At 44.0% G+C, this 26,717-nt stretch overlaps 2 protein-coding genes across 5 annotated transcripts in view; one reads left to right on the forward strand and one right to left on the reverse strand.

Moving 5' to 3' along the window:
- Positions 1 to 655: 655 nt before the first annotated feature.
- GSG1 (germ cell associated 1) lies at positions 656 to 24,695 on the forward strand. 4 transcript variants are annotated; one of them, XM_048499402.1, is made up of 8 exons: positions 656 to 817; positions 3,210 to 3,534; positions 6,463 to 6,510; positions 9,599 to 9,751; positions 11,279 to 11,390; positions 17,452 to 17,698; positions 21,009 to 21,043; positions 24,474 to 24,695. In XM_048499402.1, exons 2-8 carry the CDS (start codon positions 3,210 to 3,212, stop codon positions 24,481 to 24,483), a joined length of 930 nt encoding a protein of 309 aa, XP_048355359.1. In that variant the 5' UTR covers positions 656 to 817; the 3' UTR covers positions 24,484 to 24,695. The 4 variants fall into 4 exon arrangements, with proteins under 4 accessions (XP_048355359.1, XP_048355360.1, XP_048355358.1 ...); XM_048499403.1 differs by having other exon boundaries at positions 21,013 to 21,043; XM_048499401.1 differs by lacking the exons at positions 21,009 to 21,043; positions 24,474 to 24,695 and having other exon boundaries at positions 17,452 to 18,760.
- The window catches only part of FAM234B (family with sequence similarity 234 member B), a 32,315-nt gene continuing 30,254 nt past the window's right edge, over positions 24,657 to 26,717 (reverse strand). Inside the window, exon 13 of the mRNA XM_048499400.1 lies at positions 24,657 to 24,976. Within this exon, the coding sequence (XP_048355357.1) occupies positions 24,971 to 24,976 (6 nt within the window). The 3' untranslated portion in view covers positions 24,657 to 24,970. The remainder of the gene's footprint in view (positions 24,977 to 26,717) is intronic.

The following is a 26,717-nucleotide window of genomic DNA, read 5'->3' on the forward strand; positions in this document are numbered from 1 at the left end:
CTTTGATCTTGTGTAATCTAACATAAAATAAATTCCTGGCTGGCAATTAGTGCAATTCTGTGCTCTCTGGCCACTGATTTAGAAACTCTTCCTGCTCTTCACCTTAGTTATTTTGGATTAAAACAAAGAGCTTTCAATAAGTTTTAAATTCAGACCTACCTCACAGAATACATTCATTAGCATGCAGAGGTGTGCATATTCGTGGCAAATGAGTCTCAGGTCCGATCAGAAGGAAAAGTAACTCTATGTGAGAAATCAACTTAGATTTACTGGCCCCTTGACTTCCCTGCCTCTTTGCTGAGGGTATAGATACAGACATTTACACCAGATGTGACCATCGGGGTTTTTGTAAATTAGATGGGTTGCCTTTTGATTGAGACCCACCAATTAATCCTGATTCTGAACCAGTTGCCAGTTTATTCACCACTGGACATGAATGAACGAAGTCTCCTTCTCTATGTTTTCTCCAGAAATGTTATCCCCCAGTGAATAGAGGTCACCTTTTACGTTTAATACTAGCCTGCAACACCAATCGCTCCTTCCCTAATCTGTCAGAACAGCTGTGCTGTGATTGCATTGTGGATTATAAAATGTCCATTTCCCACAAACAGCTGCTGACTGGCTGGATGGCATTTAATAATCAGAGAGGAACTGGGGTGGGAGGAAGAGGGGAAAAACTATATGGGGGCTAGGATGAATTTGTTCATTTCCATCCATTCCTAGTGGGAAGATGGGGGAAAATAAAGGCTGTTCCTGAATCCCCCTTTCAGTGCTGTTTGTGCATTAAGCTGCAGGAGCTGGGAAAGCATCCAGAAAGGTAAATGATATTCTTGGTGTTACTGGAAGAGAATGTGGCTGTTTAATTGTGTACTATCAGGCCGTTGTAATGGAATTCAGATTTTTCAAAAGGAAGAATTGGAATTTTCTCTGCAGCCATCTTTATTGTCTCCAACTCTGCCTTCTGTTACTTCTGGACTGATTCTGAAATGACATTATTCTTTCTATGCACTATAGCTAAGCAGAAATGCACAGCAAACTTTGTATTGGAATATTTATTTGCAGACTTCATTTATTTCCCACCTTTTCTCCCGGTGGCCACCCAAAGTGGCTTCCATCATTCACATGTTTTCTATTTTATCCTCACAGCAACCCTGTGATGTAGCTTAGGCTGCAGAATGTGACTGTCCTGTGACTATTCAGAAAGCTTCCACAGGGATCTGAACCTGGGTCTAACGGATCCTAGCTCAGCACACTAACCATTACTCCACACTGCATCACTGGATGCTGCATTAGAAATCATCACTGGATGATGCATTAGAAAACTCATTTTGCATAGAAAAAAATGTTCCCATTGAGACTTGGCCCCTCGCCTCTTTCTCTTCCATTATTTCTGTCCCATTTTTCCTTTTTGTTCAGTTATTTATCTGGAATCTCTGCAAGGATAGTGAGAGAGGTGTGCATTCGGCAAAGCCGAATCCAAAAAGACTACTTTTAATTGTAGCCAAAAATCCTGATCCCGAAGAAGGTGAAAAATTGGCTTTTTCAGAATCATTTTGGGATCCCCAGTTACAGCACAGGGAAGATATTCTCTGTTAAAAGAAAAAGTGCTTCATTCTGCACTGAGCTCTGTGGGAATTTAAACTGTAACACCCTCCCCTTTTATCTTCATTAAAAGTTACAGGGAATATTTCTGGTAAAGATTAGATCAGGAGGTGCAAATTTATTGGCCAGTAATAAAATTGGACCTCCTGACCCAATCTTTACCAAGTCCAGGGATTCTTTATGCAAATGTTCTAGTCTGCGACATTTTGTAACCACTCTGTTTTCACAATCATAAGAGAATAAATAAAAAATTCAACCTAGAATTTCAGTGCATGGTCATGGAATGGAGATTCCAATCTAGATTAGTGATCATTATGAGTATGAAATGAGAGGCTGTTTGTTACTCTTGATTGATTAATTAATTAATGGGATTTCATGTATCTGACCCGGGGCTGCTTGCTCAACATCATTTGCTATGAATTAATCATGACTTAACCACCTTGCCATACTCACAATCTAGGTGGTTCCCAGCTTCTCAGCATTTCATAATTATCATCTGTACTAGTCCTGGTAAGTACAGGTTCAGGAGACAGTAGATATTCTCTGTTAAGTCAGACAGAATGAACTTGTATATGTATCTAGTACCTTTCTATCCTACCTTTCTCCAAGTGCTTGTGGCAGTATACATAGTTTTCCTTTCCCCATTACTACAAGCTGGTAAAGTAGGTTAGGCTGAAAGAGAGTGACCAACCTATCATCATCCATGAGTTTCGTTACTGAGTAAAGGTTTGAACCTGGGTCTCAGATCTAGTTCCGCTACTACACCACATTGTTGTTAAAATGCTGGTTTTGTAGTTTGAACTTTCACTTTACTTTGAAGAAGAGTTTGTGTTTATACCCCACCTTTTCTATTAGGAGACTCAAGGCGACATACAAACTCCTTTCCTTTCTTCTCCCCACAACAGACACCTTGTGAGGTAGATGGGGCTGAGAGAGTTCTGAAGAACTGTGACTAACCCAAGGTCACCCAGCAGGCTTCATCTGGAACAGTGGTTCTCAACCTGTGGGTTGCGACCCCTTGGGGGTTGAACGACCCTTTCACACGGGTCACCTAAGACCATTGGAAAACACATATTTCCAATGGTCTTAGGAACTGAGACACAAATAATTTTATGGTTGGAGGTCACCACAACATGAGGAACTGTATTAAAGGGTCACGGCATTAGGAAGGTTGAGAACCACTGATCTGGAGGACTGGAGAAATAAATCTAGTTCCCCAGATAAGTGTCTGCTGCTCATGTGGGGGAGTGGGGAATCAAATCCAGTTCTCCGGATTAGACTCCACTCCATTACTCTTAAACACTACACCACACTGACTCTCAGCTGTGTTTCAGGGACCTTAGGATGGAGAATTCAACTCCCACAAACACCACACATTCACATTTTTTTTTCAAGGAAACTCTTTATCTTGTGTTCTCCCCATTACATTTTGTTCAATGTAGTTTGAAAAGGCTGAAGTAATAGAGCTTCTTTAACTCATCGCTGAGACATTCCTCACAAATATGTTTTGTTGTCCTTATTATTGGTAACACCTTGGTTTTTTGGCAGGAAAACCCAAGTAGTCCAGGGCAATATGGGAGTCTCTTATGCTTGTTTGTTTGTTGCAGATGGAACTTTTCAGGATCCTTCCTTGGCATCGTGCTGCCCTCGCTGTGGTGCTGAACCTGCTGGCCCTCAGCCTGTCCACCACAGCCCTGCTTGGCAGCTACTGGTGTGTCGGGACTCAGAAAGTTCCCAAGCCTTTGTGTGGGAAGAGCCAGACAACCAAGTGCATTGGTGTCCCCATGCCTCCGGATGGAGGGACTGGTAATTCCTCCTTTCCAGGCCAGGATGTGGTGCACTACAGCTGGGAGACTGGGGATGATCGCTTTGCCTTCCGTTATTTCCATACAGGCATGTGGGTTTCCTGTGAGGAGAACATCGAAGGAGCAGGTAATGACTCCAAAGGGGAAATTATCTAAGCTCAATGGGGTTTAGTATCAGTGTGTGGGGAAGTTGAGGATGTGGACTTCTTCTCTGGGAAATAGAAGGTGGGGCATTAGCATTGAGGGTTGCCTGTCCAAACCACCCTAGCCTTATCTGACCGAGTGGGTTAGAAAATAAGGCCAATTCAGTAGATATGACTAGCCATATTGGAACATGATGGGGGAGACAGGCAAAGCGGGGCCTTGGACTAGGCCTAATTCTCAAAAAGCTCATCATAGTCCTGGCTTGTTTAGGAAAAGCAGCAAAGCCTTTGTCTGATAGATCTTGTTCACTAAACTTTCCCTTCTCACTAGACACAGCGTGAAACAGACTTTTCTCTGTGATAAACCTCTGAAGATGCCAGCCACAGATGCAGGCAAAACATTAGAAACAAGATCTAACAGACTATGGCCACACAGCCCAGAAAACCCAACACAACCAGTTGAATCCAGCTGTGAAAGCCTTCGACAGTACAGCAAAGCCTTTGCTTATATCATCTGTATAGCCTGAGAGCCAATATGATGTAGTGGTTAAGAGCGGCAGACTCTAATCTGGAGAACTGCAGTTAATTTCTCACTCCTCCACACTGAAGTCTGCTGGATGGCCTTGGGCTAGTCACAGTTCTCGCAGAACTGTCTCAGCCCCATTTACCTTACAAGGTGTCTCTTGTGGGGAGGGGAAGGGACAGTGATTGCAAGTCACTTTGAGGTAGAGAAAAGATGGTATAAAATCCATCTTTTCTGCAGGACAGACTGCTTTGCCACTTGTGGGAGGGGGAATCAAAGATCCAGAGGCCTGTTTGGCTGTGCCCCCTTGTACCTCCCCCTTGTGATAAGCAGCCCTCTACTTGGCAGAGTGGAAGCTAAAGAACCTCTACCTTCTAACATTAAAAAAAAGAAAAGAACATGTACTCTTACAGGGCTACGGTAAGATGAAAGAAGAACCAGATCTCTCTCCTTGTCTGCTGGCAGGTTTGGGAGGACCCACTGATGTATAAGGCTGCCTGGTTAGGGGTAAAGAGGAAACAAGGATGTGTTTATGGTACCTTTTTTCCTTTTACAAATGCAGCCTCAGTGGGGTTGCTGTTTTGAGAGGAAGAACAATGTATATAGGTGGGGAGAAGCCACCCTAAGGAGCGCCAGTAAGGTTAGAAGTGGGTAGCTCTGTGGAGGATGGCACAGTCACTCTCTGCCCTGCCTTTTTCTGCTGAGCCTGTAAAACTGTGGTGTTAAACAGTATCCTGCCAAGGAAGTTCCCATGAAACCTACATACTTTAACTTCACCTAAAGGTTTTAGGATCAAGGGGTAAATTGGTGGGGTCAGTTTGTATTAAGCAGTTTTCATTCAACCCTTCCTCAAGTAGTAAACAGCCTCAGTGAAATATGCTGCGTATTACTGCGGAGGAGTGTGAACACCAACGAGGCAGCTGAAATGAGCCAAAGGGACTTAGAAAGATTGGTCTTGCTGGTGGAAGAAAATGTCACCATGAAGGACAGGAGAGGACAACATTATTTTTTAAAAAGCTATCTTGCATCTCAGGAAGGAGGGATGTAATCAGCAGAGCCAGAAGCTGGAAAGGCATATAGGTACAGTCTGTGAACACTTGTTTATAATCCAATATGAAATCAAAGAAAGACTTGGCAATCTTTTAAACTGCGTAGGTTAGGATTGCCATCTGGCTAGTTTTGAACTGTCTTGATCTTTTTTTTTAAAGCCCTTTGAACTTTGTTTTAACTCATTTTCAAAACAAGAGTATGGAAAATTATCATTGTACACACATTTAAATGAACTAACGTGCAATGTGCCTCTATACCCTCTTCTCTGAATACTTCCCAATGTTCAGGGAAGCAGATGACAGCTGGGCCATATCTTAAGGAATTAATAGTGCCATCTTAAGCAGCATTGCACCCTTTTAAGCCCACTGAAATGTGTGCTTCTTTTTAGGATTGCACTTCAACACATACCTACATTTTGGAATAAGCCCTGTTGAATTCAGTGGGACTTACTCCTGTGTAGATAAAATTGGATTGAGGGCAGGAAGTATCTCATGCATCCACCATGCTACCATATGCTTGTGTAGCCCAAGTACTCCTGTAGACCAGGAGATTTCAGTAAACCAAGTATTCTCCAGGAGAATCACTAGGGCATGTTTTTCGTCTCTTCCATCTATACTGGGCTTCTCATTTTCTGACTGTGGAGAAAAATTCTTGGAGGTGGTAAAAGACTTAAGCTGCATCCAGGCTGTTTGGACAGTAGGGGGCTCCCATGATTCAATGCTCATCCATGTAGGCAGAGATGAATAAATTCTTGGGCTCTGTTTTTCAATGATTTCTGTATTTCCATGAAGACATTGCATTCCCTTGCTCTTACACACTTCTTTTTAGAATTTTTTTCTCTTTCATGAGTTTTGCTCATGAATATCTATTTGAACTCTTATTTTGTTTGACATTCAAGATAACATTTATTTATCTGTTTAGTTTAGAATATGTCTACGCAGCTTCTTCAGAGTCCTGTTCAAAGTAGCCTATAATTAGAAATTACAATATTAAAACACAAGCTGCATAAAAAGGTATCCATAAAACAGAAGCAGACCATTAAAAATCTGTTAAGATAATTCCTGTAATTACTTTCACATTTCAGATGCATTTAACTGAATTAATATTGAACAGTTCTTAAAACAGAGCTGGGAATTTCCCAGTAGAAATACAGTCTGCAGTAAAGGCAGATATTGTCCCTTCCTGCATTTTAGGTAACATCGCCATAGACTCTAGAAGAATATAACCTAGAAATACTGTGTATGAATATAGTTTAGATTATAGAAGTAATTTAGGTGAACTGACATTTCCTTCTTGCATTTCCTGGCAGAAATTGTTGTTGTTATTATTTATTCTATAGATGAGAAATGTCGCAGCTTCATTGAACTTTCACCGCCAGCTGAGAGAGGTAGGAACAATTTTTTTTTTTTGGTCAGGCTGGTTTGACCATAGACGCTTTAGGAACAGGCCCAGTCTTGCAGCCAAATATAAATGGTGCATTGGGGTATTTGCTGTTTTTCATCTTCAGCCAGTGCTTTGAAGTCTGCAGCAATATTGTAATATGTCTGTCTTGGGATTTTTGATATAAAGATTCCTGGCTTCTCCTGTTTCCAATTTCATCCAAATGACCTAGTTTTGGTACATAAAACAGCACTGAAAATGTGGCTGACCAATCATTTTTAAACTTCAGAGAAACCATATGTAGACTCTGAAGAAAAGATCCAGAGGTCCAGAAAGAGGATTGCATTTATTAACTGCACGTGGAAACCTGCAAAAAAAAAAAAACTCTTTTAAGTATTCTGCCTCCCCACCTCTTATTTGGTCAAGGTTAAGCTTCACTTGCCTCTCTTTCCCCTCAAGTTTCTGTACTCCTAGCATCTGCTTACTAGTCAGCTTTCAGTCCTCCTAGTTATGTCCTCCAACTTCTGTTCTTTCCAGTTGCTTTCATTTCAGGCAGTAGCCAACTGGACATTTGGAGATCCCCTGCTATTACAATTGATCTCGAGACAGCCAAGGTCCTCTGGAGCAAATGGTTGCTTTGGAGGATGGATTCTGTGGCATTATATCCTGCTGAGGTTTTTCCCCTCTCCAAACCCTGCATTCCCCAGGCTCCCCCCACCCACCCAATTCTCCAGGTATTTCCTAAATCAGAGCTGGTAACCCTACAAGATATGCAGAGTATTTTCCCTGGATGCTTATCTACAGCTCACTGGTCCATTATTAGAGGTTTACAAGTGCCCAGAGATCCTCAAATAGTCAAGTGTTTTTCTTCATTCAGCCACCTATCATCAGAAATGTGTTGGAATCTTAGCCAAAAGGACTGCTCATCATGTACACATAAAAACACAGCCCACCAGCCACATACAGTGTTTTATCAGGGTTTTGCTAAACCACCTTGTGGTGACCCTTCCACCCGCGGCCACCAAAAAAACCCCCCTTTGTACACCACCAAAAAAACCCTTTATCTCCTTTTGGTAGTGTGTTGCCCTTATACATGGTCGCTTCCAGAAGCTCCCTCTATCAGATAGAGTATGCCCATATTGTCCTACTCTGGTAGAAATGTTGGAACATATCATATGCCACTGTCCTAAATATAAAATACTGAGGGAAGCCCTATTAACACCAATTATGAGCAAAGTCCCTCCCAAAGTCTGCATTGTCAAATTACTGAATGGGAATGATCCTGTCATGTTCCAGGCCATGACACTAAGAGAAATTAACACCACAGGCAATACTCTCTCCTTGTTACATTGATATTTATCAATATTTATCTGTAGTAAAGGTCACTGAATTTGATATAGTTCTTAAGTGGTTCTGTTAGATAAATATGTCAAGTGGATCTAATGTGGTTAACTGTGTATTTCTATTTTTGGTGCTCTTGTTTTTTTTTTTCCATGTATGGATCTTGGGAATATGGTTCTTGGGAGTCTGTTGTTGTGCTCTCCAAGTTTCAGTAGGAATAGATAGAGACATTCCCAGATTGTGGGGATGGTTGAACTCCTCTGAGTAAATATGCTGCCCAGTGAAGGAGCCCCCATGGGATATGTAAAGCCTAGATCTGGTGTTCATTGGTCTATTCCTCTAAACATAACTCTCCCCATGTCATAATTGAACCAACACCCAAAGTATTGTCTTTGTGACAAGGCTTATGCTGTGCTGCTGAACTGCTTATGTAAACCAACTGCAATTTTTGTCCATCTATATTTTATCTTGTCATGCCAATAAAGGTTTTGTGTTGTATTGTATTGTATTGTGGTAGTGTGTTTGAGGGCATAAAGCAAAATGGATGGCTTACGTAGTCCAAAATAGGGTGGGATTACAATGTTTCTTCAAACAAAGTGAGATTTTATTCGTAAATAACAGGTAACATCAAGGTTTCAAGCAAAATATTTACAAAATAAAATCTGAGGCAACAAATACTTTGAGGACTTCCCTTAGCATAAATTCACTGACACTTTCTGACAGCTTCTCTCTCAGTAGTTCTCTCAGACTCTCTGGCCGTTTCCGCACGGGCAAAATATGACGTCGTCGCAACGGAAAAAGAAGCGTCAGAGCGAGAGCGTTCGCACGCGCAGCGGCGGAGGTGCGCAGTCGCGCCGCCGCGAAAACGCTAAACCGGCGCGAAGACGGTGTATTCAGAAAACGCTTAAAACCACTCTTTTTCCCCATGTGACGCATCGACGCCGCACTCGTGCGAACAGCCGCCACGGAGCTGTCGTCACAAATGGCGTCGGGCCTGCACGGCTTCGCAAGTGCGCAGGCGCAACGTCGCGAGACGCCGCTTCCGCAGCGCTTCCGTGCGAACCGTCACATTTCTGCGGGGCTGCGGACGCCCGCAGCTCCGCCTGTCTGTGTGAACGCTTTTTTTGGGATGCGTCGCAATTTGCGACGTCATCGCGTCGCTGCTTTTGGCCGTGCGGAAACGGCCTCTGTTATTTTGTATAACAATTTATTGAGGCTCTGACTTTCTCTGTATATCCTCTGACACACTAATTCCCTTAACTAATTCACTCAGAAACCCTAACACGTTCTGCCAAGCTCACACAGAGCTTTAAGTCTCTCTGACGAGATTTTTGACACTCCCAGTCCTTTCACTCTGAAATCCTTTCACCTTCTGCCCTCTCTGACACCTTCTGCCAGTCCAGCACAGTCTTCCCAGGTGCACACTCTAGAATCAACCAATCATATCGCTCTCTCATCCCCCTCTCACCCCCCTTTCTCTCCACAACTCAACTCTTAGTTTAAAGTCACACACACATACTAACATCATTACATGCCTGGTTTCGCTGCGTGCTCTGAAGTACAAATAGGATGTTGTATGAAACATTTGGCAGACTACTATTTATGGCTAGTGGGCTTCATTAATCCTAGTTGTGCAGGCCTGTTTCAAAAATCTTCCTTCCTGACACTATTTTAAAGAGGATAGAAGGAAGAAAACTTCCTGTGCTACATTGTAATGCTGAGCAATTTCTTTCATCTGACCATGTCCACAATAGGAATCCTTTGGCTCTCACTTGGATCAGAGATGGTTTACATAAGTTTGCTGTTCATTAGTTTCATCCTCCTCTTGGTGGAGATGATGTACACAGGAAACCCAGTTTGTGGACTCAAGCTGAATGCCTTTGCTGCCGTCTTCTCAGTATTGTCAGGTACATTCATGTCTGCTTTCAAATGTATAGTACAAGTGGGGAACCTACAAGGATTAGCTGGGAGGGGTCTCATTTCCCCCTCCCCCACTATTTTTCTTTCTCTTCACTGAAACCTCCTTTTCATACTTTCTTTTCTCCTTCCCACCCACCAGCCAGCCTACTCCTGTACCTTAAGTTTTCCCTTCTTCTCTCCATTTGGCAGCCTCTCTCAAGGAAAACTCAGGCTGATTTGCACAGTGCCTGTCACCAGATCGAACCTAGGAGCACTGTGCTACCCAGACCAGCCTAGGCCTCGCTGCATGGAGGGAAGCCTGCAAGGATTTGCAGGGGGCACCTCACTTTCCTCTGTAGCCCCTTCACTATTTTCTCCTGGCAATTCCCATATCCTCAACTTTCCCTGCTTCCTTTTGCCTTCCAGTACACCAACCAACCTTTATCTGTCCCCTATCCTCATCTATATAAATTATTTATTTACTTCATGCATACTCAACTATTCTCCTGAAAGGGGAGCATATATCATTCTCCTCTCCTCCACTGTAACCTCACAATAACCCTGTGAGGTAGGTTAAGAGTATGTGACTGACCCAAAAATCACCCTGTGAGGTTTTGCAACAGTGGGGATTTGATCTTGGGTCTCCCAAATCCTAGTCTTAAGCTCTAACCACTACACCACACTTGCTTTCATGGGATGGCTGCTGTTCAACAGTAGCAAGAAGCCAGGTTTGGGCGAGCCCTGAAACTCATATGGTATGAAGTCACCAGTGACTGCTGCCAGGCTAGGAACCATGAAAGTTCTCTCAAAGACAGAAACAGATCTGGAAAGGGTCCTTTTAATTACTGAAACCAGGGCTTAATGTCTATGCCATTAAGGTTGCTAAATAAAAGTCACTGAGGACATTAATTTCTTAAAGCTACAGGCACTCCCATCATTGGAGTGGGTATAGTGTCCAAATGTATTTCTGTTAGATTTCCAGATTGTGCTGTAAAGTGGGGCTTTTCTCAAGTTTATAGAAAGATTTGTCTTGTCTGACGAATGGCACCAGTCTCTGGATTTAAGTATCCACAGATGAGACCTCATTGAGAATTATATATATATTGATCTTCAACATAGCCACATCCATACTTAAATCCTTGTTTCATTGATAGATAAGGAAGGTACTCCATGATGGAAACTAACAAAGCCTAAAATGACTACATAGGCCAGACACAGAATTATCATGTCCATCTGAGCAACTGGGAATTTAAAGGCCAAGGGAATGATGCAGTTGTGTTTAGGAGAATGAAGAAATACCCACAATAAATCAGAATGAGAGAGGAAATAGAAAGAAGGGCACTAGGACCCAACAGGAGCAAACATTAGCAGATGATGACATGAATTACAGAAACATTTCCTAAAACTCCATATTCTAATACTGTATGATTTTAATAGCTCCGTAGTATGTAAGAGAAGCAGTGTTTATGAATGATAGCTCTGATATTTCGTTCTGGCCCAGGTTGGATAACCTTCTTTTCTTTGCTTCCACTTAGGCCTGCTTGGGATGGTGGCACACATGATGTACACTCAAGTTTTCCAGGCAACTGTTAACCTGGGGCCAGAGGACTGGAGACCACATTCATGGGACTATGGTTGGGCCTTCTAGTATGTGCCTTTATTACTAACTGAAATATGCTCTACCACTGTATTTTCGAAAGCTTTCATGGCCGGATTCAACTGATTGTTGTAGGTTTTCTGGGCTGTGTGGCCGTGTTCGTTTAGATCTTGTTCCTAACGTTTCGCCTGCATCTGTGGTTGGCATCCTCAGAGGTATATCACAGAGAGAAGTGTGTTACAGCATAACACATTTCTCTCTGTGATACACCTCTGAAGATGCCAGCCACAGATGCAGACGAAACGTTAGGAACAAAATCTACCAGACCACGGCCACACAGCCCAGAAAGCCTACAACAATCACATACTCTTAATACATTCAACGTATGGTGCTGCCTTATGTTGAGGCATTCCTGTTAGTTTAGGTCCTTATCTATCTTGATGGCTCTCCAGTGTTCTTGGGCAGATATCTTTCCCAGCCCTCTCGCCAAGAGCACTTCACTGAAGACTGCTCAGATTGAACCTGGGACGCTGAATATATGTTCTACCCCTAAGCTGTGGCTCCTTCCTAAATAGGGTTACCAATCTCCTGTGGAGACTTGGAAGTTTCCAAGAATTACAGCTGATCTCCAAACTGCAAAAATCAGGCCCCTGGAGAAAATGGCTTCTTTGAAGCAGGGGCATAACGAGGCAGCCCTGGGCAAACTGTAGCCCTGGGCAAAACCTGAGTTGGATGCCCCCCCCCCCCATGGGCGGCCACTCCACCGCGACCAAATTTTTTTTGCACCAGGACATTGGTGCCTGCAGGGGGTGCATTTTTAGACATATCAGCACCAAAATGTCAGCATATCATCAGGAGACTGTCCTTCAGAAATGCCCCCCCCCCCTCGGCCTGCAAACCCCATGGACAGCAATACAGAAAACTCAATGCAGAACAAAGATTCTTGGGCAAATTTCTGGGATGTTCCTGCAGGGGGCGCATTTCTTGATGTATCGGCACCAAAATTTCAGGGTATCATCTGGAAACTGTCCTGATGGGACCCCCCAATTTTGGTGCAGTTTGGTTTAGGGGGTCCAAAGTTATGGACCCTCAAAGGGGGTACCCCATCCCACATTCTTTGCTAAGGAGATGGGGCTACCCTTTTGAGGGTCCATAACTTTGGACCCCCTGAACCAAACTGCACCAAACCTTGGGGGTGCCATCATGACAGTCTCCAGATGATACCCTAAATTTTGGTGATGATACATCCAAGAATGCCCTCCCTGCAAGAACATCCCGAAATTTGCCCAAGAATCTTTGTTCTGCATTGAGTTTTCTGCATTGCTGTCAATGGGGGTTGCAGGCTGGGAGGGGGGCACATTTCTGAAGGCACAGTCTCAAAACTTTCAGGGTCTCATCAGGAGACTGCCCTAATGATACCCCTCAAGTTTGGTGCAGTTTGGTTCAGGGGGGCCAAAGTTATGGACCCTCAAAACTGTAGCCCCCATCTCCTATTAGCTCCCATTGGAAACAATGGGGAATAGGGGCACCCCCTTTGGGAGTCCATAACTTTGGACTCCCTGAACCAAACCTCACCAAACTTGGGGGGTAGCATAAGGACAGTCTCCTGATGATACGCTGAAAATTTGGTGCCGCTAGCCTAAAAACTGCTCCCCTGCAGGCCAAAAATGGGAAACCACTAAAAATACCCAAAAATGAACCCAGCATTTTGATGCCCCCCACAAGGTGATGCCCTGGGCAGCTGCCCACCTTGCCCAATGGGCATTACGCCAGTGCTTTGAAGGATGGACTCCATGCAGTATACATTATGAGATCCTTCCCCTATCCAAACCCTGCCCTCCTTAAACTCAACTACCAAATCTCAAGGAATTTCCTAACGCAGAGATGGTAACCTCCTTTGATACCCTGATGTGGTTCTGCAATAGAGAAATTGGCTCCTTGTCCTGGCAGTATACAAAATGTACAACAAAATTGAACATGAATTCAGCCAGGTCCAATTTTCATTTATATGTATCACCTGTTCAAGACATCAGTTCAGACATCAACAACCTAAGTATAAAATCAACTGTTGTTAAATCCACTCTAGGGAATCATCTGTTGCTTCCAATACTCAGCTGTAGAATGCCCATTCTTGTGATGCTTCTCGATTTACTGCCATTGTACTGATGACTCATATCTTTGTCTTGTGATGGAAGACAAAGGCCTGAAAGTCTTTCACTTTAGTTGACTGCTGGGGGCTGTTGCAATAGACATCTTGCCAGGAGCGTAGCCAGGGGGTGGGAGGGGCTTGAGCCGCAGGCATTCCTTGGTGCTCACTGAGGAAGGGCTGTGGAGACTGCACTGGGGGCAGCAGAGTTTGAGCGTTGGAATCCTCAGGCTGAGGATTCCCCCACCTGAAATCTGCCACCCCTCTGGACTCCACCACCTCAGTACGGCCTCCACAGCACTTATGAAAGCTGCACTGAATCAGTGGAGTCTGGGTAGAGGAATCCTGAAGATTCCCCTGCTCAGAATGCAGCGCCCCAGTCTGGTCTCTACAGCCCTTCCTTAGTGGGACAGCGGGGGGCTGTGTGCCCTTACTGGACTCCACTTGCCACCACAGTGTGGTTTCCACTGCAGAGGCCATGCTGGTGTGGCAGAATTCAAGCAGGGGATTCTCTGTCAGGAAGTTGCTCTGCTTGAAGTGCCCCCTGGACTCTGTTTGTTGTCCGTCCGTCCGTCCGTCCGTCCGTCCGTCCTTCCGTCCTTCCTTCCTTCCTTCCTTCCTTCCTTCCTTCCTTCCTTCCTTCCTCTCCAATGTTGCAAGTTCCCCTTTTTGCCACTGCAGTTTCTGCTTGTGACATTATTCAAGCACTAGATGTCTTTGTGTATAGCGCTTTTTCGGGGGGCGGGGGTTGCAATCCCAATATGGGCTTTGCTCTGGCTGTAATTACACTCTATTACTGTCATCTTGTGTATGACAAATACAGAGAATATAATGGTAGAAATGGGAACTGCTGGAATGTTCTTAAGTGGTGGAGATGCCAGTCAATCCCACTCTCATTTTGAAGTACAGGCTTACCTTTGCAATGTTTTTTTATCTCCCCCCAAATGATATCTACTGGGGGCGGTGGTGGTGGTATAGACTGATAAAAAATTAATGGTGTTTAGAAAAAGAGAGAGAGCTTTCCTTCCTTTCCTAATACTAGTGTACTATAATTTATAATCAGCCAGCAAAGCTAGAGATGAGAGGCACAATTGGAGATGAGAAAAGGACAGACTTCTGCACAAAATTTGTACTTAATAATATGGGATGACAGGCATTAGTTTAGATAGCTTTAACAAGGATGAGACAAATATATGCACAATAGTCTATTGATGGCTAATAGCCATGATTGCTGAATGGAACCTTTGTGCTGGGGACAAACAGGGAGGCATGATGCACTTCACGCTCTGCTGGTGAACGTCCATGGATATTTGCTTGCTGCTATTGAAAACAATTCTCCTGTACACATGGTTCGCAACATTTTTTGTATAATGGCTCACAATTCCAAGTTTACTCAGTATGGTGACCCCATGGACAAATCAGTAAAACTACAAAAGCCTGGGATCCACTTTTACAGGCTTTGCAACCCACTTTTGGGTCAGGTCCCACAGGATAGGAAATGCTAATCTAGATGGAACAATCTGCAATAATTAACACTGCAATTCTAGGGAGAGTTACAGGCTTCTAAGTCAGTTTAGTCAATGGGTTTAGGAAGGTGTAATTCTGCTTAGGATCTCAGTGTATGTTAAGTGACAAGTCCCTGCTCTATCTGGTATCTCTTCCTAATATTTCTGGTTGAAGTACACTTAGAATCCCTGCTGGGAGGGCTGCCTCCAGGATATTGCTGACCAGAAGCAACACACATTTTTGTTGTCACTAGCTGTTTCCCCACTTTGAAAAGAAAAGCGAGGCTTACCGGGCTTCGTTAACCGCGGGTGTTTCTGAGCGCGCAGTCATGCTCCCCACTGCCCGCGCTCTGCGCGGGGTTTTGCAAAAGGCGCCATTCTGAACAGGGGCAGAAATGACGCGCGCTGAGGGGTTGCGAGGGCGGCAGAATCGGGGCGGCTGCATTGTCGCCGCTCCGGTAGTGGGGAGTGCCACTGGACCCCGCGTTACTTGGAGTGAGTAGCGCGCAACAAAAGGCGAGTGGGGAAACAGCCTCTCTTCTCCACTGTTCCTTCCTGAACAGCACATTAAAATAACGTGGGCAATAACCTAGAGTTTCCTGGGATATAATTTGCTTTTACTTTTAATTTGGCAAAATGTTATATATTAATTCATAGCAAGAGATCATAAATCCATGACAGAAAACATGAAAAAATAACACTTAAACTTACACAGTGTGGTTTGGATCCTGTACAATTATTGGAACTGGATCATTGCAGAGCAACAGCCTTGGTCTATCAACGGCTCAATGATATTGAAATGCAAACAGATTTCTCCTTGTTACCGGCGTTATATAAACCATTAAAATCTTGGACAGGTATCTCGGCTGCCCCTTACCTGTCCAATATAACATCTACGAAATGCCGCTGGGCCTTTTCAAGGGCCCGTTTTGACGCTTTTCCATCAGCCAATCTAATGGGCAGATTTCAAAAAATCCCACGACATAGGAGACTATGTGTTTGTAACTCAGGGGAAGTGGACTCTGTATTACATATTTTATTGCATTGTGAACTCCATAAAGGGGAAAGGGAGGCGTTAATTCATCCATTGTTTATCCAGTACAGAAATTTAACTAGAGTTAATTCCGACTCAGTTCTTGTGAGAATTTTGCTGGAAGACCGAGTTTCTCTTATATCTCAGCAGGTAGCTAAATTTTGTATGCTGGCATATAGTAAGAGAAGAACCATGTTGGGACCAAGAGCCAGACCACATGAGGGTGACCGTAAGAATGCTACAAGCTGATGATATTTTTTGTGTGGATTTCTGTTTCGTGGATTTCAGTGCAAATTCGATTGTTCTTTTGTTTGTTGTTCCTCCTTTTTCTTGTTCTTCTCTGCTCTTTTTTGCTGGCCTAATGGCCGTAATAAAACTGAACTGAACTGACAGAAAACATTTAAACAGGCAATTGCCCTCCTTTCTTCTCAACAAAAAGGAGTTTTGCAGCACCTCAAAGACTAGCAGATTTATTGCAGCATAAATAATTGCTTCATTAGAATTTTACAGTATATGTAACTGTATTCAACAGGACTTAGACACCATTCTGACTGTTGTTAATGTCCAATGCAGGTAGCTTGTATTATTGAGTTATGTATAGAAACATCACAAGATGTACCTCGAGTATTCCATGGTCCTTTAGCTCCACTGTTCACAGTTTTACTCCTTCTGAAGTCATTTGTACAGTTCTATCTGCTGAACAAACAACCCCTGATGAAATGGGCTTTAGCCATGAATGCTATAATAAAAACTGCTAACCTTTAATGGTAGCACAAAGTATCTTCTTGAGTTTTCCACAGCAGGTTAACATAGCTATCCCTCTGTAATTGACCTCCACCATTAATTTGTGTCAAGATTTCACCAGGCCTTAGTCAAGTTTGTTTTTAACCCGGCAGCTGAGTTCTGGACAAAAAATCCCCCTCAACTTTTGAGCATTCTTCTGCCTTCTCTCCACACTCTTAATGGGTTTTTCTGCATTCTCATGTTCCTCAAGTCTAACTTCCTCTGCAGCTGTTCAGATAAGAAGCTTTTAATGGGAGAAAGGAAAGAAGGCACGCGCAGTGAGCAGGAGGATGGCTTTGCCTGCCTAGGGTGATACCTGTTGCCATGGCATGAGATTGTGTCCTCTGTTTGTATGCATGAACACCATTCCTTGCTCCCCTTTCTGCTTAACTGGTGTGGGGGTAGTGGTTAAGAGTGGTGGACTCCAATCTGGAAAACTGAGTTCGATTTCCCACTCCTGCACATGAAGCCTAATGGGTGATCATGGGCTAGTCAGTTCTCTCATAACTTCCTCAGCCCCACCTACCTCACAAAGCGCCTGTTGTGGGGAGAAAAATGGAATGTGATTATAAGCAACTTTGAGATCCCTTAAAGGTAGAGAGCAGGGTACTGAACCAACTCTTCTCCATCTTTCTGTCCTTTAGCATGGCCTGGGCCTCCTTCACTTGCTGCATGGCTTCTGCAGTTACAACTCTCAACACATACACCAAGACAGTGCTGGAGTTCAAACGAAACCATCAGAAATGCTGTGACGGGAGCTTCACTCCAGATCAGTCTCAACACCACCAATGCTTGATGCAGCCACAGTTCCACCACAGAGAACAGTTCCTGGAAAAACCTCTACCCTCAGTCTCCGAAGGAGTTGATTTCTACTCAGAACTGCAGCAGAAGGTGCTACAGAGAGAGCCTGATGTAGAGCTGAAAGTGGTTATGGGAAAGTCAGTAGGGGAAGATCACTGTTAGGCCATTTACAGATGTGTGGTCTCCTTTGAATTGAATGTACATTCCCTTTGGGTTGGATTCTCCATAAGGCACACCTTTTTCCCATCCCAAACTCACTGCGCCTCAGAACAGAGAATCTCCAGGGTTTCCAAAACTTCTGAAGGCATGACTTTCCCTCTCCCTTCACAGGGGAAACAAAGGGATATGCATGCATTTGGCTTGCATTAGGTTTTCTTGCTCCTTCCCCACTCCGCTAACCAACAGCAGTTCCTCTCACTCTTTGGAGCAGCAAATCAGAGCAATCAGAAGAGCTGTCTTAAAAAAAAAATTAACGCCACCAGTCTGTCGCTGGAGCAGTAGACCAGCAAATCTACATGAAATTTATATGGTCTAGCAAAATAATGCTAGATCCAAGATTGCATGCGTGTGCGTGCACACACATACACACAAAGGCAGCAGGAAGCAACTTCCTCTGCTGGAAGTTGCCCAAAGAGAACAGGTGGGTAAAATGGTGGCTTGGGTGAACTGAGGGCATTTTGTAGCAGGCGAATCCAATTTAAACAAAAAAAAGTGGGAAAACACCACTGAGAAACTGACAGCCCTGGGGCAAACACTGAGAGCATAAAGCACCTTAGCCTAGAGAGAGTTCAGTGGGAGTGTAAGAGAACTCTGATCCTCTGAAGATGCCAGCCACAGATGCAGGCGAATTGTCAGGAGAAAATGCTACTGGAACACTGCCATACAACCCAAAAAACCCACAACACTTTGACCAAAACATTTGCTTCCTCTGGGATTCTGGCTTTTTTCATTCATTCATTCTACTAGTGAAATTTGGGGGTGGGGTGAAGGAGGACTGCCTGTAGTTCCTGTTATTTGGGCAATACTGTAAAAATTGTCAAAGGCTTTTCACAGCCGGAATCACTGGGGTGTTGTGGGGTTTCCAGGCTGTATATATATATATATATAGGCACTATTGCCTTAGATTCAGAATGGTACATATACATATACATATATATATGTATATATATGTATATATGCTTGTGGAATGTCCAGGGTGGGAGAACCATTTGCGTCGGTTAACAAGTGTAAAGGATGCAATTATCAAATGTGATTCACATGTGTTGAGTGGAATCCATCCACTTTAGCATATGTAAGTAACAATGAAGTTACATAATCAATTAGTGAGGGCATCTGCATAGCAATTGCCTGGCATTTTAATTCCTTTGATTGTATCCTGCAGAGAGACATCCTGTGTCTGGGTGGTGTTTACTAACCATTGTCTTGATTCTAGTGTTTTTAAGTACTGGTAGCCAAATTTTGTTCATCTCCATGGTTTCTTCCTTTCTGTTGAAATTGTCCATGTGATGGTGGATCCATGTGCTTTCTGTTGAAATTGTCCATGTGCTTCTCTGTGTAGTCTGACGTAGTGGTTGTAAGAGTGGTCCAGAATTTCTTTGTTTTCAAATAACATTCTGTGTCCAGCTTGGTTTATCACGTGTTCTGCTACTGTGGATTTTTCTGGCTGAATTAGTCTGCAGTGCCTTTCATGTTCTTTGATTCGTGTCTGGGTGCTGCGTTTCGTGGTCCCTATGTATACTTGTTCAACAGAAAGGAAGAAACCATGAAAATAAATAAAATTTGGCTTCCAGTACTTAAAAACACTAGAATCAAGACAATGGTTAGTGAACATCACCCAGACACAGGATGTCTCTTTGCAGGAAGTAATCAAATTAAAATACCAGGCAACTACTATGCATCTGCCCTCACGAATTGTTTATGCGACTTCATTGTTACTTATATACGCTAAAATGGGATGGATTTCACTCAACACATGCGAATCACACTTGCTAATTGCACCCTTTACACTTGTTAACCAATGCAAATGGTTCTTTCTCCCACCCTGGACATTCCACAAGCATATATATATATATACTCCACTTGCTTTATTATCACCAGATCCTCTGAAGATGCCAGCCACAGATGCAGGCAAAATGTCAGGAGAAAATGCTACTGAAACACTGCCATACAACCCAGAAAAACCCACAACACCCACTGTAAAAATCATTACTTGAATCAATGAATTACAAAATAGGTTTATCCAGCCAAAACTGAGGCAAAGGGGACTCTGCTGGGCACAGAAAAATACATTAATCCAGCAGAGTAATCTGAGTGCTGACCTGTTTGGGACTGTGTAGCTGTTCTTCAGAGGAATATTCTCTCTCTCTCTGTGTGTGTGTGTGTGTGGGGGGGGGGGGGTAAATACTGATCTCAAATTTAGCTATGTGAAAAAGGTGTTCATATAGGCACTATTGCCTTAGATTCAGAATGGTATTCTCTGACTGGTTTCATCAGTATGAAGGATACAATGTTGGCCAATATTTGGATCATAATAAACCAATTTCTGGTTTAACAACTGTTTGGCCAGGGAACAGTTCATTGGGTGACCCTGGACAAGTCTGTCTCTGTCTCTCTGTCTCTGTCTCTCTGTCTCTGTCTCTCTGTCTCTCTCTCTCTCTCTGTCTCTCTCTCTCTCTCTGCCTAACCTACTTCATAGAGTTCTTGTGGGAAGGGCATGTATACTGTCTGAATCTCTTTTCAGGAATGGTGGGATGAAAAATAACAAATCCTGAATCTTCTGAATGTATATGCATGGGCATATGTAACAAACTATTACCGTATATGCTTGAGTAAAAGTCGACCCGAATATAAGTCGAGGCACCTAATTTTACCTTGAAGAATTGGGAAAACTTATTGATTTGAGTATAAGTCTAGGGTGGGAAATGCAGCAGCCAACTTCCCCTGCCCACTTCCATGCGAGGCCCCACAGAGTCTCCAATGGAGGGGGGCAGGGGATCTCTGCACCAGACTTGGATCCAGGCTAGATCTGAGCCCAGCACAGGGTGCAGCCTAGCCTGCTTCCCCTTCCCCACCTCCATCCAAGGCCCAACAGGGTCTCCAATGGAAGTGGGCAGGTGATCTCTACACCCTGCTCCTCCCTCCCCCTGCCATGGCAGCTAGAGAAAGGCTTCTGCAAGGCTTTGACAGCCCCCTCGCTTCCCACCATGGCAGGAGGAAGCAAGGCAGAGGCGTGGGAAGGGGAACCAGGGCCCTGGCCTGTCTGCAGCAGGTGCAGCAGTCCCCCCCCCCCATTGAGGCCACATACCCCTGCCAGGCTGAGCACAAATGCAAGTGCTCCAGAAGTCCTAGATATACAAAGCCATACTAGCTCTATATGTTAATAAATGTGGGTTTTTTGCAGACAGGTCCTGCATTTGGGCTATCTTTGAAGTTATGGTGAGTATTTTTAAAATTATAATTTTTACCTGTAATGTAGGTTTAACATGTTGTTCTTGCCCTGAGCCCTTTTGGGATGGGCAAGGTATAAAACTAAAGTGAAATATGAATTTTAAATTTTTTTACAGCATACCCATGAGCCTTTGCTGAATATGCAAATTATATAATTATATAAGTCTCCAGTGGAGCTAATCTCTGTAATCTGAAGATCAGCTGTAATACTGTGGGATCTCCTGGCCCCACCTAGAGGTTGGCAGCCTTACAGATTCTCCTTTGCTCAGACCAGTTGGGACAAACACAAGTCATACACTTTAGATATGCTAGACATGATGTTTATTTGTTCCATTACAGCTTACAGTTCAAATAATATACAGACAAGATCTTTAGTTAAGGAACAGACAGAATGTGGATAAGGAATTCACACTAGTATGGAGGCCCAGCATCACCAAGCAACACAAATCAAGTCTAGAAGTTAAAGGCTCAGAAGGTTACCCTATGGACTGCCTCAGAAGGTTATCCATTTTGCCATATAGAAGGGAAATTTTGGAATAAGTTCTCATGTCTTTAGCTTTTGCCAGTAATTATAAACACAGGTTTAGGGAAAGGCCCCAGCAATTTTGCTATGAGCTGTGCTCATATTAACAAACCTATTTACATAAACTCACATCCTACATATACACACCCTTCAAAGGCTCAGAAAAAAACAGGGAAAGGCTGATGTCCCTCCTGTCAGATTAATGATAAAATATAATGATGGAGAGACATTTACAAGATAACGGCTGCGTACAGATGATTATTTCTATGGAGCAAGAGGAATGACTGTTCCTTTTACTGTTACCATGGTTATTAGCCTGATCCAGCATCAGAGCTTGGAAGAGAACAAGACAGGAAAGCATTGCTACAGCAGTGGGAAGCGGGAGAATTTGTTCATTTTATTTTTCTGATTGCAGGAAACTTTCTTACTGCCATGGAGGGATGATATGTACAACATTACACTGCAGATCCTTTCTGATCAAGTAACTTTCACTCCTAACAGGAAAGGGGGAGGGCAGCACTGGCTATTTGGGCCCTGTTGAAAGAGGAGAGGTTACTCTTAAAGAGAGGCAGAGATCTGTGGATCAACCACAGGGTTTTTTTAAACAGATATCCCACAGAAGAGATACAAACAAGAAATGAGCAGATCCTTTATTAGGTTAAATTTAGAGAGCAGCTCTTTTCAACACTATCAGCTATGCACAGCCTTCGGACCCACAGACATACCACTATTGAGAAGGAAACAGCATGGGTTTATCAGCCAAAGTCCTAAAAAGAGTTTCTCCTAAATCCATTGGATTCAATGGCTTAAAAGGGTGTAATGCAGCTGTTAGTCATATATAGTCAGTACAAGAGGATGATATTGCATTAAATGGCAAAAGGCTATATTGTGCCATTCCCTTGAGTACCTTTGGCCATTATTCCACTCTCTTCTGGATCACAATAATCTATATTCCTAATTTCCAAGTGTGTCCACTTATCTCCAAATACCTACATCTGCAGATCAGGGCCACATTTTCCCCAAACAAACTTGTGGGATATCCTACATTTGCAGAAAATCTGACATTTTAAAAAAAATGGGGGGAGAGTTAAATTCCCTCCATAATAAATGAGTGTTCTCTGTGCATGCACAGAGAATGTAACAGTTGCAAGCAAACTGGGCCCTGTGGAAGTGGTACAGCCCAGAAGCCCTGCTGGACCCAGAGCAGCTGTAAAGGCAGGCCCTGGGTACACAGCTACCATACTAGGGAGCGACAGAAGCAGCTGCTCTGAACCAGCTATGCCAGAGGAGGATGCCAGCAGTTGTAAACGGGGAGGTGGAGAGAGCTTCAAGAATGGGGGATAGTGGGGACAGCAGCGAGGATGGTGGGCGAGTGGAGTGCCAGGGTGGGGGTAGGTAGGGAAAGCAGAGGTAGTGGGTGCAACTGAAGTGCCAACAGTGGAGGGAGGGATGTTGTAAAAGCAGCGGGGAGGGGTATGTGTGAGTGGAGTGCAAAAGTGGGTGGCGACAAGTGGGGAGAGCAGTGAGGGAGGGGGTGAATTATTATTATTTTATTATTTATTAGATTTATAGGCCGCCTCACCCCCGAAGGGCTTGAGGCGGCTCACAATGAAGCGCCAAAGGTGGAAAAAGGGGGACAAAGCAAAGTGCAGGGAAGGGAAGCACCCTCTCTGCAAGTTTCTTTCAAGTCCCAACTTGTACCTTCTAATAGCTCCTAATAATTATCAAGGGACTTGGCCATGTACATGCTGAAGGCGGAAGCTAACAACAAGGCTATGACTTTTGCGAAAAATGGTTGTATGTATGAGACCAAACAACCTAAAACAGCAGTTCCCAAAATTACATACTTGGGCTCCACAGGACCCAGCAGCAGGCAGCTTTCCTTCTTCCCCAAAGCCAACAGCCAGTCCTGATTTTCCTCTGCCTCACTGGATCAAGAGGGGTTTCAAAACCACCCAGCAGGTGTCAGCTTTGTGTCTGCAAGGAGAACTCATTAGAAAACAGCTGCCTTGACAATAAAAGAATGCTTGACTGGCAGCCTCCCAAAAGATCTTGTGATGGGACCTCATGGCAGCCATTTTATAACTGGTCCTGGTCTCCATCACAACCATTTGGGGGTGGCTTCCACTTTCAAAATCTCAAAATCCCAAAAGTCCCCCAGACTCAATGGAAGTGAGGACCCTAATCCCTTCCTCCACTGAGAAGCAGGCTGTGTAGATAACACTCCTCTGAGAGACGAGCCATGCCAGTAATGGATGCTCTGTATCATCTAGCCGACTTTTGTTTCTAATGATCATATTGTAACTGGGCACACCAGGAAAAACGCCCAGCCTCAAAGCCCAGCATGTTGTAGTGGTTAACAGCAGTGGATTCTAATTTGGAGAACCAGGTTCGATTCTCCACTCCTCCACATGAGCGGCGGACTATTATCTGGTGAACTGGGTTTGTTTCCCTGCTCCTACACATGAAGCCTGCTGGGTGAACTTGGCCTTGTCACAGTTCACTCAGAATTCTCTCACCCCCACCTTCCTCACAAGGTGTCTGTTGTGAGGAAAGGAGGAGAAAGGAGTTTGTAAGCTGTCTTGAGTCTCCTTACAGAATAGAAAGGCGGGGTATAAATCCAAACTCCTCCTCCTCTTCTCCTCCAGCAGCTGCTACTCCAAAAGTTATCAGACACTGGACTTTCTCATGTAGAAGTTGTTCAAGACAATAAACATTGCATTGCACTGACAATTTTGCATTTATAGAAAACTGCAGTAAATGCTTGTGACTGGCATGATGAAAGGAGAGGCGGATTTGGGAATGGGAGACAGCACCAAATGTAACCAGTCACCAAATGTATGTAGGAGAATATACAGTTTGTTCAACATAAAGCATTTCAACTTTGGTCAACAGGTCAGAATAGATGAAGGGGTGGAAGACAGGAAGAACCAAATGAGATAAATTAGTGTTCCTAAAACAAAGAAGGTAGAAAAGCTGAAGGAATCCTCTGAGTGAATACAACTGTATGTGGACCAGAAAAACAGAAGACATCATAATGCATCTCATACAAACAGGAGCTTCTTGAAACACTTCATAAATATATATATGTATATAATGTACATACTTGTGCCTCTGCATAAATTTACATGTCTTATCTACCTTGAGGGAAGCATGCAGGCAGGGCATACCAATGAAGGGGTCCAACACTGTTCCTTCAGATATGGATGCCTAAGGATCACCAATGCAGCCTCTCTAGCAATCCAGAAGGGTGATTAGCAGCTGGATTTTTTCAGTCCTCATTCTTCACTCGCAGAATGTTATCATGGAGTCTGGCTAATCAACTTAGCCTGCTGATATGTGGAGGACCACGTTTTTATCCCGTTGCACAGAAAACCTGAAGAGTCAAAGGCCTAGAACTGGGATCGGGGAGGGGAGAAAGAGATTCAGTCAGGCACCCCAAGGCCGGCTACAGGTGCTTGCAAGTCTTCAGGCAAGAAGGATACACAATCTCATGTCCTATGAAGCATGACCAGGTACTTTGTCCCAGGTCCACTCAGATTAGAAACTGCATTCAAGGTGCCACTTCAGGGAATCCTGGAGGAGCTCTCACTTTACACTGCGTTCACTGGAAGACCTTGGGCGCATCACAGTCACTTGCTTAACCTATCTCACAGGATTGTTGTTCTGAGAAAATGGGGGAGGGTGAATTATTTTAAAGTCTCCACAGGAATATAAATTGAAAAGGACAAGGTCAAGCTGGTCAGAAGCAGTGGCTGGTCCTCGTGCAAGCTGACCAATGCCCAGAGTACCAAACAGGAAGCCCCTAAACCCAAGGCTTCTCCATACACTCCACTTACTCCTTATACAAGCATGGGAATTGGTTTTGGGCACAGTTTTTCCACACACCTGTCTTCCCTCTATGTTTCCACAGATGTGGAATCAGTTTATTTTCTTCTGCGTTTGCTTTCAATAATGAGGATTTTCGAGTCATCATTGATGGTGTCATCAGCGGCACCACAGCACCTCTCTTTTATTACAAACTGCACTAAAATATCACTATATTTCTAGAGCCTTGTAACAATAGACTCAGCAGCTTTTTTAATGTGCCTTTTTCTGGGTGCTCCATGGGGAAAGGGGATAGAGCTGTATTTTCTAAATGGAAGGCTTACCAGGTCCTTTGAATTCTCAGCTTTCATTTTTAAAAAGGACATCTCTAGCCTTTTCCTTCCTGGAGGTATAAGGAAAAAGGCATAGAAGGAAACAGCTGCTAAACCCAATATTACAACATTCTAGCAATATGTTGATATTTTATAGCCCTTTTTAAAAAGAAAAGAAAATGAAGCCATTTGTCTTCAGGCTGGGAGTGGGGATGGAATGGTGTGATTATAACCGTCTAATCGTTGAAAAGTATGCTGAGGTGGGTGGGATCGGGTGGGACAACAAAAACCAAAAGAAACATAATACATGAAGAAAAGGTGACTCAAAATCAGCTTCCACAAAAACATGGGGGTAAAAGTGATGCCAAAAGAACTAGGAAAAAACAGAAGAGAAAACTAGAGGTACAAAAATCAGTGCAGAAATCAGGAGATAAACAGAAGCAGTATGGGGCCACAACGGGTGGAGAAAAAAACAGTTTGGGCTTCAGCATGTGCCTGGCTGGGGTGATTGTGCTGGCATTGGTTATGTCTGAAAACTTGAATCCATCTGCAATTTACATTAAGGTTGTCTTGGGACAGCTCCCTCTGCCTGGGTCTCCAGCACCCCACGAAGTGTGCCTGCCACCTCTGCTGTGGTTCTGGAGGGGGGGGGGGGCCTCTCCCACTCAGCTCTTTCACCCAGGCCTCCAGCAGCCCATGGGCTGCACCTGCTGCCTCTCCTGCAGTTTCCTGGGGGTGGAAAGGCCTCTCCCACACAACTCCTCTGCAGTGATTCTGCCGGGGTGGCATTGGGCCTGGTGGTAACCAGAAATCCGGAGGAGGGCTTGGGAAAGGGGTGGGAGGGAATCCTGCCCTGTCATCATGACTGGCCCAAGCCAAGACCCATCACAAGAGGTCTGAGGGAGCCAACTGCTGTGAGGCTTGCTGAGACAGCCAGAGCAATGAGTGACAGGTGGTGTACGGGGATGGAGCAACATGAGGGAAAGGAGGGAGGTTGGGA

The sequence above is a fragment of the Sphaerodactylus townsendi genome, linkage group LG06 (assembly GCF_021028975.2).
Source record: "Sphaerodactylus townsendi isolate TG3544 linkage group LG06, MPM_Stown_v2.3, whole genome shotgun sequence".
Lineage (NCBI taxonomy): Eukaryota > Metazoa > Chordata > Lepidosauria > Squamata > Sphaerodactylidae > Sphaerodactylus > Sphaerodactylus townsendi.